Raw genomic sequence first — 17,336 nt, 5'->3', positions numbered from 1 at the left:
CTCCCTGGCTCCTCTGCCAGCCATGTTACCTTGGGGCAACCTGTCTAACCTCTCTGTGCCACACTTTCCTCATCTGGGAAATGGGGCTGGGCCAGGTGTGGTGGCTCACACCTGTAATCCCAGCACTTTGGGAGCCGAGGTAGAAGGATAGCTTGAGGTCAGGAGTTTGAGACCAGCCTGGGCCACATAGTGAGACCCCCATCTCTACAAAAATGTTAAAAAATGAGCTGGGTATGGTGGTGCATGCCTGTAGTCCGAGCTACTCGAGGGGGCTGAAGCAGGAGGATAGGTGGAGCCCACAGTTCGAGGCTGCAGTAAGCCATGATCGCGCCACTGCACTCCAACCTGGGTGACAGAGTGTGACCCAGTCTCTAAAAAAAATTAAAAAGAGAAACAAATGGAGCCAGTCACAATCCCCTTAAGGCACGGTTATGAGGATTAAAGGAGTGGGTCGTGGGTATTAGCAGCTGTCACTGCAGCCGATCCCCCTTCAAGTGGGTGTCTGCCTCGGACCCTTTGCATGCTCTGCTCCTGTTCCCAGGAACGTCCTCTGCCAGCTCCTCATGAAGCCCATTGGCCCCTTCTTGTCCATTGCCTCCTCCAGGAGACCTTCTCACCAAACTGCTTCCCCCTGCCCCCCAAGTACACCTGTTCCACTCCCTTCAAAGCACCAGACAGCAACTGAAATTATTGTGTTGGGTTTTGTTTCCACTAGACTGTAAGTGACCTGAAGGTGAGGAATTGGGTTTGTCTAACTCGGGTCACTGTGGATGAAGCCAAGTTCAAAAAGCACCAGCTGCCCACATGGAGCAGTCCCCTTTGTCACTCTGGGTGACCTGAAGTTAGTGGTTTGTCCCCTTGTTGGAGGATGGGACTCTGGCAACCTGTAGTAGCTCGTCCATTTGTTGGAGGGTGGGACTCTGGGTGACCTGAAGTTAGTGGCTTGTCTGTTGGAGGGCGGGACAGCACCCACATCTGTCTCATGGGTGTAAGAAACATGCAGGGAGAATGCCACCCTGGGTGGGTGCAGTGGCTCACGTCTGTAATCCCAGCATTTTGGGAGGCTGAGGCGGGAGGATCTCTTGAGCCCAGGAGTTGGAGACCGGCCTGGGCAACATAAAAAGACCCCCGGTCTCTACAAAAAATTTTAAAATTTGTTTTGGTGTGGTGGCTCGTGCCTGTAGTTCCAGCACTTTGGGAGGCTGAGGTGGGAGGATTGCTTGAGTCCAGGAGGTTGAGGCTGCCGTGAGCTAAGACTGTGCCACTGCCCTCCAGCCTTGGTGACAGAGTGAGACCCTGTCTCTAAAAAAAATAAAAATTAAAAAAAAAAAAAAAGAATACATCCCTGCCCTCTGCTACCTCTGTCTCTGGTCTCAAAAGAAGCTATAGCTGGACAGGAGGCCCCAGCCTGGTTGTTGACTTTCCTAGGCAGGTGTTCAAAGAGCTCCGACCTCCTGGGCCCCATACCTGGGGGTCCTAGGCAGGACGGCAGGACCGGCTCCCCACTGGTTCACTTCCGGCCTGGCCCCAGAGGGTGCTGGGGAGGGGCAGGGAGAAGCTAGCAGAGGTGCTGCATGGATAACCCCGAGTGGAGGGCCCGTCTGTGTGTCTGCCTGTTCCAGGAACTGCGCCAGGGTCACCCACGGGTGAACAGCCCTCCAGAGTCCCCTCTGCACACCGGGGAGAGGGTGGGGGTCCCCCCATTTTCCAGTCCTCTCTTGGCCTCGCCCCTATGCTTGACTGAGGCCTGCTGGATAGCATGTGGGGCTTGGCGCCTCTGTAAAGCTCACCCTGTCTACCCCACCTCAAAGGTTTTCTTGAGGGTGTGGGCCTCTGGCTCCTGCCTGACACAGATCTTCACATGTGGGAGGTCCCTATAAGAAGAGCTGGCCCCTAACAGAAGCAAGCAGGGAAAGCGGATGTCCCTGAGCTCCCTACAGATGCTCTGCACACAGTAGCTGCCTGACAGGAATAGGGTCAGGAGAAGACCCTGGGGGCTGGCGTCCTAGGGCGAGGCCCTTTCTGGTAGCTTGAACAGCCGTAGCCCTTGGGTGCCTATAAACCTAGCCCTGCCCAGAGGGAGTGTGCTGGCTGGAAATCCACCTGACACACAGCTCAGCAAAAGGCAGACTCTAGGCTCTTCCATCGCCACTGGGGGAGAATTGGGGGTGGTGAAGATGAGGGACACAGCAGGCTCAGGCCCCGGGGGCTGGGCGCAGGGAGGCGGGTATGACCTCAGGCCCCGGGTGCGCTGGTTCAAGGCTGCCCTCTGCCGGGGACTTGGGCTGGCGCAGCGGACAAGAAGGCCGGCTCCAGGAAAGAGAAGGAAAGTCCTGACCAGGCAACTTTATTGTGACCCCGAGGTGGGGCTCTTCACTGGGGGCCTCCCGAAAGCGGAGAGTTGGGAGTGAGGGGCTCTCATGTTGCCCCCACAACACCCCTGTCACATCCTGACACAGATAGAGGGGCTGGACAGGGGCACCCTGTGCCCACAGCACAGCCCAGGGAAGGCCCACTTTGTACCGTGCCCCCCAAGGCGTGGCTCCTCATTTCTTGAATCCTGGCTTCTTGGCTCTGGCTGTGGCTTTGGCCTGTGGAGGGAAGGCAGGGCTCCAGGGTCCCATTCCCTCCTCCATACCAGGCAGCCCCCTCCAGAGAATACTCGCCTGTCCCAGGGGCCACAGCCCTCTGGTCCTACTCACCTTTTTCGCAGGGCTCTTGTCTCTAACGCTGGCTCTGCAACAGGGTGGAGCGGAGCAGGAGTGGGATTGGGGTCAGGGAGAGAGCTCAGCTCCAGACCAGTGGCGTGGCCCTCCCAGTGCCCACCCTGGAAAGCAAGCCTGGCTGCTCCTCCTGGGAACCACTCAGACTCTAAACAAAGCTGTGTGTGTGTGTGTGTGTGTGTGTGTGTGCATGCACACACATATGTGTTTTCCTTAGGCTTCCATCTTCATTTGGTTATCACAAATGTCTTTTGTTTTGTTTTGTTTTGTTTTTGAGATGGAGTCTGGTTCTGTTGTCCAGGCTGGAGTGCAGTGACACCATCACAGCTCACTGCAGCCTCGACCTCCTGGGCTCAAGTGATCCTCCTGCCTCAGCCTCCTGAGTAGCTGGGACTGCAGGTGTGCACCACCACAACTGGCCCACAAATGTCTTTTTCATTATAAAATATTAACCATTTTGTACAAAATGTAGCAAATAGACAAGAAAATACATTACTTATAGTTTACTGCCCACACTAAACATTTTGGTGTACTTTCTTTCAGGGTTATTATTTTTTTTTGGTCAAACTTTTTTTTTTTCTGAGATGGACTCTTGCTCTGTTGCCCAGGCTGGAGTGCAGTGGTGTGATCTTGGCTCACTGCATCCTTTGCATTCCGGGTCTAAGTGATTCTCCTGCCTCAGCCTCCCGAGTAGCTGGGATTACAGGCACATGGCACCACGCCCAGCTGAATTTTGTATTTTTAGTAGAGACAGGGTTTTGCTATGTTGGCCAGGCTGGTCTTGAACTCCTGACCTCAAGTGATCCTTCCACCTTGGCTTCCCAAAGTGCTGGGATTACAGGCGTGAACCACCGCACCCGGCCTGGTCAAACTCTTTTAAAAAATATGTGAAATAAAATAAAAATGACTTTATATCCTGCTATATGAACGATCAATATTCTTGTCAGGTGCAGAGGCTCACACTTGTAATTCCAGTGCTTTGGGAGGCTGAAGCAGGAGGATTGCTTGAGGCCAGGAGTTTGAGATCAGCCTGGGCAACATAGAAAGACCCTGTCTCTACACAAAACTTAAAAGTTAGCCATGCACAGTGGCACGTGCCTATAGTCCTAGCTACTTGGAAAGCTGAGGTGGGAGGATCGCTTGAGCCCAGGAAGTTAAGGCTGCAGTGAGCCATGATTGTGCCATCACACTCCAGCCCGGATGGCAGAGCAAAACCCTGTTTCATTAAACAAACAAACCAAAACTATACACATACGTTCCGGGTCGCTATATTCCTCATAAGCATTATGTAATATTCCATTGAGAAGAGAGATGTAGCTTAGTCGATTTTTATATTGGTAGACATTTAGAATGCTTCCATTTTTTCACTATTCGAATAATGCCGTGATAAGTGTCTTTTTTTAATTTTGTTTTTTGAGACCGAGTCTCGCTCTGTCATCCAGGCTGGAGCGCAGTGGCACCATCTTGGCTCACTGCAACTTCTCCCCGGGCTCAAGCAATTCTCATGCCTCAGCCTCCTGTGTAGCTGGGATTACAGGCGTGCCACCAGGCCTGGTTAATTTTTTATTTTTAGTAGAGACAGGGTTTCATCACGTTGACCAGGCTAGTCTCGAGCTCCTGACTTCAAGTGATCCGCCTGCCTTGGCCTCCCAAAGTGCTGGGATTACAGGCATGAGCCACCGCACCTGGCCATGAGAAGCATCTTAGTGCAGATAAATTCCCCTGAATTTTGAATGGAATTCTGTGGAAGGAATTGCCTTCAGTGGAATTAGGTCCCAAGATAAGAACGTTGTAATGCTCTTCCAGAAAGGTGATGCCACCCTCCAGCACTTCCATACCCGTGTGCCTACGTGTACAAGTAGACACACCATGTGTACATTTGTACACGTACATGCCAACAGCACAGTATTCTTTCTAACACTGTATATCCCAGCTAGAGACTTTGGCTAATTTAATAGGTAGAAAGAGTTACCTTATTTCCTCTTGTTCTTTTTCCAGCTTTTTTTTCTGGGAACCAAAAAACAGTGTATTAGGAGAGTTAGGACAAAGTCCAGAGCCAGAACAGATTCCAAGGTCCACAAGGTCCCTGCTGAGCTCCTGGCCAGAACTAGCTGAGGTGGCCTTGGCCCATCCTGCACACTCATTTTGGGAGGCTGGCCCAGGCTCCCGGTGGCCCACCCCTCTTAGGTGCTTCTGTAGGGGTAGCACTTCCTTCCAAACAGCCACGCTCCTTCCCCCACCTTAGCCACGCTCGTCTGCTTCTGGGGCACCAGCCTTTTGACTTGTTTGACGGGGCTTTCCTCCTCCAGAGATACATCTGCATCCTCATCCTCATCGTCTTCCTCCTCCTCTTCCTCTTCCTCCCCTTCTTCTTCCTCCTCCTCCTCCTCCCAGGTTAGGTCTGATGCTTCTGTGATAGCGTGGGAAAGGATGCAGGGGCACAGCTTCAGAGCTACAGAATCAATGCCCACCTCCCATTCTGTGATCTGTGTTGCACCAAGCACTGCCCTGGAGGAATCCTAGACTGGAGTTGACAGTGGTTACCTGCCTGCCGCCTGTACAGGGCGGCACCCTTTCTGGCCCTCCTGACAGTGGAGGCCAGGGTAGGGTAGGGGGACTAGGAAAGCCCTGCAGAGGGCTGGGGTGGTAGAAAGAAGGCAGGGGAAGTGGCTCTGGCTGGGTAGGAGGGGGATTCATATTGGCAAGGGCTGGGGCCAAGGCTAAAGGTAGGCAGAGTCGGGGAGGAAGAGGGGGAGAGGGGGAAAGAATCTAAAACAAGTAGCTAAAGAACTGAAACCTTATCCTAAGAGAAGTGGGACCTGCCAAGGCTTTTTAGCAGGAGAGTACCCTGATGAATGAGGCATAATCATACAGAAAAGAGGGCCAGTTGAAGGGACCCTGAAGGAGTCAGCATCATGCCGCGTTGCTGTGGTCTGCGTTGCTGTGGTCTGCGTCACTGCAGCAGCCACATCCTGAACGGTGGCTCCCTAGTGCCGGGTATTATGCTGAGTGCTTTTCCTGAATATCCCATTTATTCTTCACAACTGCTCTTTGAAGTTTACAAGTGAGGGGCTGCAGCCTACAGAGGTCATGGCAGGTAAAGAAGACAGGGACCAGCGCCCTTGCCTTCCAGTCCAGGCTGCTGGCCGTCATGTTGCCTTTGGGGATTTTCTTCCAAAATTCAAGAATCCCTCCCGTGTTTGAGTAGCTAGTATGTCCCCAGCCCCTGCCTAGCATGGTACTCTCGGACCTTCCTGATCCCGGGCTCTGACTTACCATAACGTTCCTGGCCACTGAGGAACACGGGTCCTGAGCCAGCCCGGAGCTGGAAAGTAACTGGGGGAGAAAGCTGCACTCCTACCATGGTGACCTGCAGGGGGAGGAAGCAGAGAAAACAGGGCCACTTAGGCCTGGCACCTCTCGGGGACTGGCCTCAGGCAGAAATACTGAGTTGATTTCCCTCCCCAAACCCTACACACTACTCACGGGTTGTGTGGACCTTACTGTGTTCTCAGCCCTGTACCCCCCTGCTGAGGTGGGCTCTGTCCAAGAATTTGAACCCGGTAATCCCATTCTTGCTAAGCTCACAGATGGGCTTCCAAGCTGAAGGGCAGCTGTCAGATGGAGGAATCTGATTGCTTTGGGCTAAATTATGGCCGTTTCCCCATCCTCCAAATTCCTATGTTGAAGCCCTATCCTCCAGTGTGATAGTATTTAGAAATGGGGGCCTTGGGAGGTCATTAGGTTTGGGGTCATGAGCGTGGGACCCTCATGATAGAACTAGTACCTTTACAAGGAGAGACACTAGAGAACTCACTCACTCTCTTTCTTTCCACTCTCCTGCCCCACATGTGAACACACAGCAAGAAGGCTGCCATCTGCAACTCAGGGAGAGGACCCTTACCAGAACCCAACCATGCCGGCCCCCTGATCTCAGACCTCAAAGCCTTCGGAACTGTGAGAAAACATTTGTTGCTAAAGCCCTCCAGTCTGTAGTATTTTCTTATAGCAACTTGGGCAGACTGAGACACTGATCAAACGAGAAAGCAGATGCACGATTTTATGTACAGTACTTTCTTCACATCAGACAGGTAATGTGCCAGCTCGTAACCAGGCTTGTGGGAGGCACATCTTACACACGAGCGTGAAACCCCAGTCATCACACTTATAAATGACAAGAGCCTCTATAGTACTACTTTTGTCTTATGTATAATGTATGGATATACGTAAGAATAAAGGCTTAAAATATATTAAAGTGCTAACCATATTGTCAGTAGATAGTAAGGTATTTATTGTATTTACACTTTTTCAAACTTTCCAAATTTTCTAGAATGACAATGATAGCTTATTTTTTTGAGCTTCTGCCACGTGCCAGGCACCTGCTAAGCGTTTTATCTGCTTTATCTCATTTAAATCCTCAGAAGAAACCCATGATGGAAGTACTGATACTTTACAGAGGAGGAAACTGAGACTTAGAGTGAATAACTTACAGCTTCTAAACTCTAAGTTCAGACAGGAGGTAATAAGTGAAAACAAACTCTGCAGCCAGAGCCACTTAGAAATGCCAGAGAGAATGTAACTCAGTGTTTCTACTGCATGGCTGAACAGTAAGACAGAAGAATCCTTGCACATAAAAAATGAAGAGAGGATGCCGTCTGATTAGTGATGAATGAAAAAAAGAAAAAAGAAATGAAGAGAGGCAGGTGCAGGAGCTGGTGCGCAGCAACTGAGGGGAAACGGACCTGAAAACAGCCAGGACTTTTTGCTTCAAAACTCACACACAGGCCAAGCACGGTGGCTCATGCCTGTAATCCAAGCACTTTGGGAGGCCAAGGCAGATAACTTGAGGTCAGGAGTTTGAGACCAGCCTGGGCAACATGGTGAAACCCTGTTTCTACTAAAAATACAAAAATTAGCCAGGTGTGATGGTGCGCACCTGTAATCCCAGCTACTCAGGGGGCTGAGGCAGGAGAACTGCTTGAACCCAGGAAGCGGAGGCTGCAGTGAGCCGAGACTGCGCCACTGCCTGCCAGCCTGGGAGACAGAACAAGACTCTGTCTTTAAAACACACAGAACAACAACAAAAAAACCTCACAGACAGGAGTCAAGGCCTTGGGCTCAGGCAAGGAGGAGAGTTGTAGCTGAGACCACCATGGGGAGGGTAGGATCCTCAAGGGCTGTACCCTTAGTGAGAGGCCCAAGGTAAGTGTTGAGGATTAGAGACTCAAAAGCCCAAACCAGCCCTCTTCTCCTCAAAAATGAAAAACAAAAATCAAAACCCTAGCCACCATTAAAGGAAGCTAACAACGAAGCATGAATGGAAATAAAAGAAGCCTCCAGTGAGAGCCCATGACCCATAGCTGTGCCTCTCACTTATGGGGTCTGAATTTACTCAGTGAGTACTGCCAAGCCAAGAAATGTATAGAAAATCCCAAGCTTATGATATTCCTGAGGTAAATGGCAGAAGCAAACACGAAACCACTCTGTTGGGACACTCCCCAAACTCAGGCCACATCGAATTCTTTTGGAAAAAAACAAAATAAACTAAAGATGAGCTCACCGTATAAAATTACAAAACGTACAAGAAACAATCCAGCTAGAGTCAACAGAAAGAAATCAAGTGACTGCAGACTAGCCCAACCAAGAACTTAGAACACTGATCTAAAAAAAAATCAGATAAAGCTGGGTGTGGTGATGCACGCCTGTAGCTCAGGCTACTCGGGGGCGGGGGGGGGGGGCGCTGAGGCAGGAAGATCACTTGAACTCAGGAGTTCAAGGCTGCAGTGAGCTATGATTGCACCACTGCAGTCCAGACTGGGCGACAGAGCAAGATCTTGTCTCTAAAATATGTATATACACAAATATACATGTATATATATAAGTTTAAAACCAAGTAAATATAAAAGTAAGAATCATAATCATAAGAACAAGACATTATGAAAAGAAAAAGAACCAAATGCAGCTTTCTAGATATAAAAAACCCAAAGCTGAGGATGGGCATGGTGGCTCACGCCTATAATCCCAGCGCTTTGAGAGGCCGAGGTGGGAGGAATGCTTGAGGTCAGAAATTAGAAACCAGCCTGGATAACATAGTGAGACTCCAGCTCTACAAAAAAATAATAAACATTAGCTGGGCATGGTGGCTCATGCCTGTAGTCCCAGCTACTCAGGAGGCTGAGTGGGAGGATCACTTGAGCCCAGGAGTTTGAGGCTGCAGTGAGCCATGATCAGGCTACTGCACTCCAACCTGGGCAACAGAGCAAGACTTTGTCTTTAAAACAAAAATAGCTGGGCGCGGTGGCTCACGCCTGTAATCCCAGCACTTTGGGAGGCCGAGGAGGGCGGATCACGAGGTCAGGAGATCGAGACCATCCAGGCTAACACAGTGAAACCCCGTCTCTACAAAAATACAAAAAAATTAGCCGAGCCGTGGTGGCGGGCGCCTGTAGTCCCAGCTACTCGGGAGGCTGAGGCAGGAGAATGGCGTGAACCCGGAGGCGGAGGTTGCAGTGAGCCGAGATCACGCCACTGCACTCTGGCCTGGGTAAGAGAGTGAGACTCTGCCTCAAAAAAAAAAAAAACAACACCTGATCAAGTGATTAAAAAGCAGAATAAAACAGCAGAAGCAGAATTAGTATGATCAATAATGCTGTGAAGGAATGACTCAGTATAAGGCACAGAGGGAAAGATTTAAAGAAACATGAAAGATGAGCTAACACGGGGGACAGAGTGAGAAGGCCCAACATATATCTAACCGGAAAAGGGACTAGGGAGATTGGAAGACAGCCAATATTCAAAGGAAAAACAACCAATAATTTTCCAGAATTGATCAAAGACATAGATCCTCATATCTGAAAACCTAAGTCCTGAACATATAAATAAAAATAAACCTACACCTGAACACATCATGGTAAAACTATAGAAAATAAAAACAAGAGACATTATCTTAAAATAAACCAGAGAGGAAAGACATCTCCAAAAAGGGAATAATCAGACAGATTGAGGACTTCAACAGCAACATTGGGAATCAGAATAGAACAGCTTCAAAGCTGAAGGAAACTCTCTACCTAGAATTATATACACAGCCAAACCATCATGAAGGAATGAGGGCAAAATCATATTTCCAGACAAAGCCTGAATAAGTTTACCATTCTCAGGCTTACTAAAGTATGTTGCTAAAAAGGATAAGAAACTAAATCAAGAAGGAAGAAGTGGGTGCAAGAAGCAGTGGTAACCAAACTAATTGGTAAACAAAGTAAACCTACATAAGAATTAACTGGAAAATACAATAGTGCTAGTAATGAGTAGTGTTGAGTAGGCTGACAAGTTGGAGCTAGAACACTAGATAATAATGCCGAAGTTAAAAAGATGAGAATCAGGCCAAGTGTGGTGGCTCACACCTATAATTCTAGCACTTTGGGAGGCCAAGGCAGGCGGATCACCTGAGGTCAGGAGTTCAAGACCAGCCTGGCCAACATGGTGAATCCCTGTCTCTATTAAAAATACAAAAATTAGCTGGGCATGATGGTGCACACCTGTAATCCCAGCTACTCGGGAGGCTGAGGCAGGAGAATCACTTGAATCACCTGGGAGGTGGAGGTTGCAGTGAGCCAAGACCGCAGCACTGCACTCTAGCCTGGGCAACAAAGTGAGACTCCATTTCGAAAATAAAAAAATAAAAAGAGGAGAATCAGAAAAGCTCCTTGGATTGTCTGGGAGGAAATAAAACATTAATTCTAAACTCTGAGTCATGTATGATTGTTAAAAAAAATTAAAGATAACCAGTAAAAAACTAGAATGAGATTCTATAACTTCCAAACCGGTAGAGAAGGGGAAAAGGAACTTTAATTAATCTAATAAAATATAGGAAAAGGAGAAGAAAATAAAAAAGCAAGGAAAGTAGGGGTACAAAGTACATGCCACAAATCCAATTACATCAGCAATCACAATGAATACAGACTATACTGGCCAGATAGAACAAAATCTAGCTACATACTGTGTAAAAGATACATACCTAGAACATAAGACATAAAACACACCTGAAACAGAGAGGCTGCTGAGGCCAGAACACAAAGGCTTCGAAGCAGGTCATGATACACTCTCGGCTCTTATTTCAAGTGAGAGAGAGCCATGACCTAAGTGTCCTAGCAGAGAAGCCACATGATCTGACCTGTGTTTAAAAGGATCTTTTTGGCCAGGCATAGTGGCTCACGCCTGTAATCTCAGCACTTTGGGAGGCCGAGGCAGGTGGATCACTTGAAGTCAGAAGTTCAAGACCAGCCTGGCCAACATGGTGAAACCCCGTCTCTACTAAAAATACAAAAAAAAAAAAAAAAAAATTAGCCGAGCATGGTGGGGAAAGCCTGTTGTCCCGGCTACTAAGGAGGTGGAGGTTGCAGTGAGCCGAGATTACACCATTGCATTCCAGCCTGGGTGTCAAAGCAAGATTCTGTCTCAAAAAAAAAAAAAAAAAAAAAAAAAAGATCTTTTTGGCAAGTGTGTGGAGCACAGACCAGGAAACTTTCTGTAAAGAGTCAAAAGGTAACATTTTAGGCTTGCAAACCATATGGTCTCCATGGAGCCTACTCAAATCTGCTGTTAGGGAGGAAAAGCAGCCATGGACAGGGTACAAATGAATGAGTGTGGCTGTTTTCCCAGTAAAACTACCTACAAAAAAACAGGCAGAGGGCTAGATTCAAGCCCTCTAGTTTGCCTACCCTGGAATAAGACTACAGGGGACCATGTGATGGTAGGTAGACCAGGTGGAAGGCTGTGCAATTAAAATGGAGCCACAGGCAACTGTCACCTGTACCAGGGGTAGCAGGCAAGACGATGAGATGTGGTCCATCGGGGTATAAGATGGAGGCAGAGACAACAGGACTGCCGGTAGATCAGATATGGGTGTGGGAAAAAAGAGGGTTTGGCTGGGTGTGGTGGCTCATGCCTGTAATCCCAGCACTTTGGGAGGCCAAGGCAGGTACATCACCTGAGGTCAGGAGTTCGAGACCAGCCTGACCAACATGGCAAAAACCCATCTCTACTAAAATTACAAAAATTAGCCAGGCATTGTGGAACATGCCTGTAATCCCAGCTACTCGGGAGGCTGAGATGGGAGAATCGCTTGAACCTGGGATGCGGAGGTTGCAGTGAGCTGAGATCACACCATTGCACTCCAGCCTGGGTGATAAGAGTGAAACTCCATCTCAGGAAAAAAAAGAAAAAAAAAAAAAAGTTTTGTCCTGGCTAACTGGAAAAACAGCTGTTTTCTGAGAGAAAATCAGGTTGAAGGGGAGGTGGGTGGATTAGAGCTAAAAATTGAATATGTGGATTTAGACATGTTAAATTTGGGATATTTATTAGATATCTATTAAAGCCATTTAGTTGGATATAGGACTTGGAGCTCAAGAGAGGTTGGGTTTATAGAAATAAGTTCCCGAGTCTTCATTTGTTTAGATGGCCTTGAAAACCACAGGACTGGATGAGATTGCCTACGAAGTATGTATAAATAGAACAGTAAAGTAAGCCTGAGGGCAGTTTGACAGAGGGGTCTCCCAAACCTCCAAGGACGGCTGATCCTAGTCTTCCATTCACTGTTCCATGGAATAGGAGAGAACCCTCCACCCTCAGGCTAGCATGTCCTGAACACCTAAATACTATCATTTATAGGCCAACCTCACATGTATATAGGTAAAAGAAAGGTCTCAGTATATGAGTAGAACAAATCTAGAATTTGTAACGTGACCAGTGGTATTTATCCCAGGATGGCAAAGGAACTCAGATATTATTCGCTTCATATAATTTATCACGTGGACTAAAGAACCTAGAATCATATGAATAGAAAAGCATTTGGTAAAGTTTAACCCCCTTTCATGATTTCAAAGCAAAGCAATTTTTTAAAAGCAGAGTGTATTAGATGGGAACTTCCTTAACCTGACAAAATGTACTTACCAAATGCTTCTTTTTTAAAAAACAGGAAGGAAATAAGGATGTCAGACTTGATCTCATGTTCACCCAATATTCCACTGCAGGGCCTAGCCAGTGCAGTAGGATTGAAAGAAAGAAAGAAAGAAAGAAAGAAAGAAAGAAAGAAAGAAAGAAGACCTGGTGCAGTGGCTCACGCCTGTAATCCCAGCAATTTGGGAGGCCAAGGTGGGCGAATCACCTGAGGTCAGGGTTCGAGACTAGCATGGGCAACATTGTGAAACCCCGTCTCTACTAAGAATACAAAAATTAGCCGGGCATGGTGGTGCACACCTGTAATCACAGCTACTCCGAAGGCTGAGGCATGAGAATCGCTTGAACCTGAGAGGCAGAGGTTGCAGTGAGCTGAGATTGCACCACTGCACTCCAGCCTGGGTGACAGAGCGAGACTCCACCTCAAAAAAAAAAAAAAAAAAAAAAAAAAAAAAGAAAGGCAAAAACTGCCATTATTCACAATTATATGCATAGAAAACTTGAGATAAGTTATTAGAAACTAGAGAATTTCTGGATGCACAACCAATACGTAGATCGACCATGTTCCTGTCACTAGCAGTGAATGGTTTAAAGCAGCAGTCTCCAATCTTTTTGGCACCAGGGAACGGTTTCCTCGAAGACAATTTTTGCATGGATGGGGTGGGAGTGGGGGGTGGTTTTGGGATGAAACTGCTCCACCTCAGATCAGGCATTCGATTCTCATAAGAAGCATGCAACCTAGACCCCTCGCACGCACAGCTTATAATAGGGTTCGTGCTCCTCTGAGAATCTAATGCCGCTCTGATCTGACGGGAGTCGGGGCTCAGGGCTAATGCTGGCTAGCTGGCTGCTCACCTCCTGCTGTGCCGACCGGTTCCTAACAGGCCACAGACAGGTTCTGGTCCTTGGCCTGGCGGTTGGGGACCCCTGGTTCAAAGTGTAATTTTCGCAGACAGCTTAACTTGCCCAAGGACACATAGCTCTAGGAAGGGGTGAGCTGGGCTGGACCCCGGCTTTCTGCATGGGCTGTGCTACCTCCCTGGCATGGCTCATTTCTGTAGGGTGAATGCACCCTCGTGTGTGTCCATCCCCACCCAAGGGTGAGGGTGAGGCTGGGGCTGGCAGCAGTTTTCCAGCCAGCAGGGAAAGGCGCACCATGGGGAGGACTGAGGCCTGGAGCGAGGCAATGGTGACCGGCTGCGTCTTCTTGTCCTCCTGGTTTGCTGGGGGCAGGATCTCCACGCGATGCATCTCCTCTTTGGCTTTCTCCCCCAAGCAAATCTGAGCAGGTTGAAAATAGACAGAGGCCCCTCATCACCCTGAAGGCAGACGGGAGAAACCCATAGTCCTCTGTTGGGACCAGAAAGTCCCCGGACTCCATCCTCCTCCCCTCTTTTGGGAACACCTACCGAATGAAGCAAGAGCCTGCAGCTCTGCTTCCCCTCCCGCTGGGGTCTGAAGGTCCAAGTCCGCCTCTCTTGACTGAGCTCGCAGCCTGCGGAGGAGAAAGGGAGGGAAGTGGGGTCCTCCATTCGTTCCCAGGGGAGGGGCTCACCTGCGCCCCAAGCTGCTGCGCGCCGGAGGTGGGGCGTGTCTCTGGGAAGGAGCCTGAGTCCCCACTCACCCCAGAGCACGGTCGTCACTGCCTTTTCCTCCGTGCTACTGGCGCTACTGAGATTCATGGCTCCCGGCGGAGAAGCGGGGTGGCCGGGCACCTGCAAGGAGGGCGCCCGCGTGAGGCCTTGCTCCCTGACCCTGACCCTCGACTGGAGGATGCCGAAGGCCAGCAGGCATCGGCAGGAACTGAGGGGTCGCTCGCGGCTGGAGAGGACCTGCCACGGTCAAGGGCTCACCGGTAACTCCTGGAGGACGAGTACCCGCCTTCCAGCGGGGCGCGCAGCCCGGGGCTCCACCGGGAGGGTACAGGACTGCGGGACTCACAGGAGAGGGAGCTGTCCACCGATCCCAGGCTTGAAAGCCCGCGGGGAGGTCACCTGGCTGCGCTTGGGCCTGACTCAAAAGCTTCTGTGCACCTCCACCAGACGCAGAGAAAGGGGTGTGCGCGCGGCTTAGGTCCCAGCTCCCCGCCGCCCAGCCTTACTGTCGCTGCTCCGCGCGGGGCCAGTCACGCCATTGGCGCTCCCGGAGCGCAGCGCAGCCTCATCCCCGCTGGCCGGAGGGCGGCTGTCCAAGCCCGGGCTAAGAAGCCTGGGAAGGGGAAGGGCAGGTGTCCAATTAGCCGCAAAGAAGCCCCCTCCCTCTCCCCTTCCTTTCTCCGATTCTTTCCTCCTCTGCGCGGCAGAATCACCTGGAGGGCTGTTAACGCGCGCATCGCCGCGCCCCACTCCACAGCTGCCCTTGACGTGGGTCTGGGTGGGGCCGAGGGAATTTGTAGTTCTAACCAGTTCCCAGGTGAGGCTGATGATGCCGGCCCAGGACCTTTCGTGAGAACTGCCGTCCAGGCCAATTGCGGACCCGCCGAGGCCTCCTGGCGCCCCCTCCCCAGCCCATGGAGAGGAAGCCTCAGCTCAGCTTAGGAAGGGAGGCCTGCAGCCGGCAGGAAGCGGCAGTTGGAAGCCTTCCTTCTTGTTCCTTGCCTTTCTTCCTTTCCTTTCCCCATGCCTTATACAGCATGGGCCTTTCCTAAGGCCCAGACAGCCCGTTCTTCCAGTCTACAATGAGAGCGAGCGAGCCCCGTCTCCAGAACGGTGAGATCTCCCGCGGAGAGCCGCAGCTGGCAGGTGGGGTGGGGAGGTGAGTCGGGAGGCGCCGCAGCAGGGGGCGGGAAGCACACTGGGGAGCACGGCTAGCGACGCTACAGGGCCAAGCACATGACCAGCAGCTGGTCCCAGGCTCAGTGGGCAGTGAAGAGGAGGTGGGGTTTCAGCGAATATACCCTGGAGACACCTCAAGAAAACCAGGGATCTCCCGCACACCCCTGGGACAGGGGCTCATTGCCACGGAGAGGTCAGAATCTTTTATTCCGGGAAGCTGGGGTCAGCCTCCCTGTGAATTGGCCAAGACAACCCAGGAGAGGCTTGGGGGCCTGCCAGGGCCCCCTAGGCTCCATGTCCCCAGCTGAGCAGTTCTAGTCTCCTTGGCTGTTCCTGAGCTCTCTGTCCCTGGCAAGCGGCCTATTGGAGGTGACAGCCATTGCAGCCAAGTATGGTAAAGATGAGCAAATGGCAGGCACATGCATGCCATGCACAGACGTTCAAGAATTCACTCAACAAACAGTGATTCCGCCAGCTGGACGGGACCTGGGCATCCTGCGGTGAATACGACACAGCCCCTCAAAGGGCTTCCAGCCTCACTGGAGAGCAGTGCTCAAGGCAAACCGGCCTTCAGTGGCCCCAGGCTGCCCTCCCCGTGAATAATCACACTGATGTCAGGCTGCAGCTGGGGGTCACAGTGAAGGCTAAATGGAGGCAGGGGAGGAGGATGACCCTGAGGTCATGACCTAGAGCTGGGACACTGGAACTGGACAGTCTGGGTTCAAGTCTGGACTCTGCTCTGTGATTTCAGGTGTGTTAATTCATGTCTCAGTGCCTCAGTTTCCTCATCTGCTAAACGAGGCTGTAATATTGGTACCATCCTCATTAACTTTTTTAACTGATACATATTAATTGTACATATTTATGGGGTACATATGATGTTTTGATACTTGCACACAACGTGTAATGAGCAAATCAGGGTAACTGGGGTATCCATCACCTTCGACATTATTTCTTTTCTTTTTTTTTTTTTTTGGAGACAGAGTTTCACTCTCATCACCCAGGCTGGAGTGCAGTGGTGCGATCTCAGCTCACTGCAACCTCTGCCTCCCGGGTTCAAGCGATTCTCCTGCCTCAGCCTCCCAAGTAGCTGGGTTTATAGGTGCCCACCACCATGCGCAGCTAATTTTCATATTTTTAGTAGAGATGGGGTTTCACCATGTTGGCCAGGTTGGTCTCGAACTCCTGACCTCAGTGATCCTCTTGCCTAGGCCTCCCAAAATGCTGGGATTACAGGCATGAGCCACTGGGCCCAGCTAAACATTTATCATTTCTTTGTGTTGGAAACATTTCAAATCTTCTCTTCTAGCTATTTTGAAATATACAATAAATTATTGTTAACTGTAGTCACCCTACTGTACTATCAACTTATTTTTTATTATTTCTTATTTCAATTTATCTTATTTCTATCAAACAGTATGTTCGTACCCATTAATCAACCTCATCCTCCCCCCGCCCCCACTTCCCAGCCTCTAGTAACCATCATTCTACTCTCTACTCCCATTAATTCTACCTTTTTTTTTAGCTCTCACATGAGTGAGAACATGTGAAATTTGTCTTTTTGTGTCTGGCTTGTTTCATGTAACATAATGACCTCCAGTTCCACCCATCTTGCTGCAAATGACAGGGCTTCCATATTTTTTTTATGGCTGGATATATTCCATTGTGTATAGGTACCACATTTTCTTTTTCCATTCACCTGTTGATGGACACTTAGGTTGATTCCATATCTTGGCTCTTGGAATAGTGCTGCAGTAAACAAGGGCGTGCAGATATCTCTCCTTTCATTTGGATACTGATTTCCATTATGGAGAGCAGTAAGGAGATTTCTCATAAAACTAAAAATAGGACTACCATATGATCCAGCAATCCCACTCCTGGGTTA

The 17,336-nt window shown here is 49.8% G+C and overlaps 1 protein-coding gene and 1 non-coding gene across 5 annotated transcripts; both read right to left on the bottom strand.

The window, feature by feature from the left end:
* Positions 1 to 2,331: 2,331 nt before the first annotated feature.
* On the bottom strand, positions 2,332 to 15,504 carry NPM2 (nucleophosmin/nucleoplasmin 2). 4 transcript variants are annotated; one of them, XM_030816921.1, is made up of 9 exons: positions 14,986 to 15,503; positions 14,302 to 14,392; positions 14,087 to 14,172; positions 13,833 to 13,958; positions 6,000 to 6,093; positions 4,964 to 5,133; positions 4,696 to 4,730; positions 2,703 to 2,736; positions 2,332 to 2,591 (listed from the first exon to the last, which is right to left on the bottom strand). In XM_030816921.1, exons 1-9 carry the CDS (start codon positions 15,007 to 15,009, stop codon positions 2,547 to 2,549), a joined length of 705 nt encoding a protein of 234 aa, XP_030672781.1. In that variant the 5' UTR covers positions 15,010 to 15,503; the 3' UTR covers positions 2,332 to 2,546. The 4 variants fall into 4 exon arrangements, with proteins under 4 accessions (XP_030672781.1, XP_030672782.1, XP_030672783.1 ...); XM_030816922.1 differs by lacking the exon at positions 14,986 to 15,503 and adding an exon at positions 14,531 to 14,976; XM_030816923.1 differs by lacking the exon at positions 14,986 to 15,503 and adding an exon at positions 14,779 to 14,976.
* Positions 6,805 to 6,907, bottom strand: LOC115836526. The gene has a single exon (XR_004031598.1). It is a non-coding gene; the product is annotated as a small nucleolar RNA U13 (small nucleolar RNA).
* Positions 15,505 to 17,336: the final 1,832 nt, after the last annotated feature.

The sequence above is a fragment of the Nomascus leucogenys genome, chromosome 8 (genome assembly GCF_006542625.1).
Source record: "Nomascus leucogenys isolate Asia chromosome 8, Asia_NLE_v1, whole genome shotgun sequence".
Lineage (NCBI taxonomy): Eukaryota > Metazoa > Chordata > Mammalia > Primates > Hylobatidae > Nomascus > Nomascus leucogenys.
Note: the sequence above shows the minus strand (reverse complement) of the source record. Positions and strands in the feature narration are given on the sequence as shown.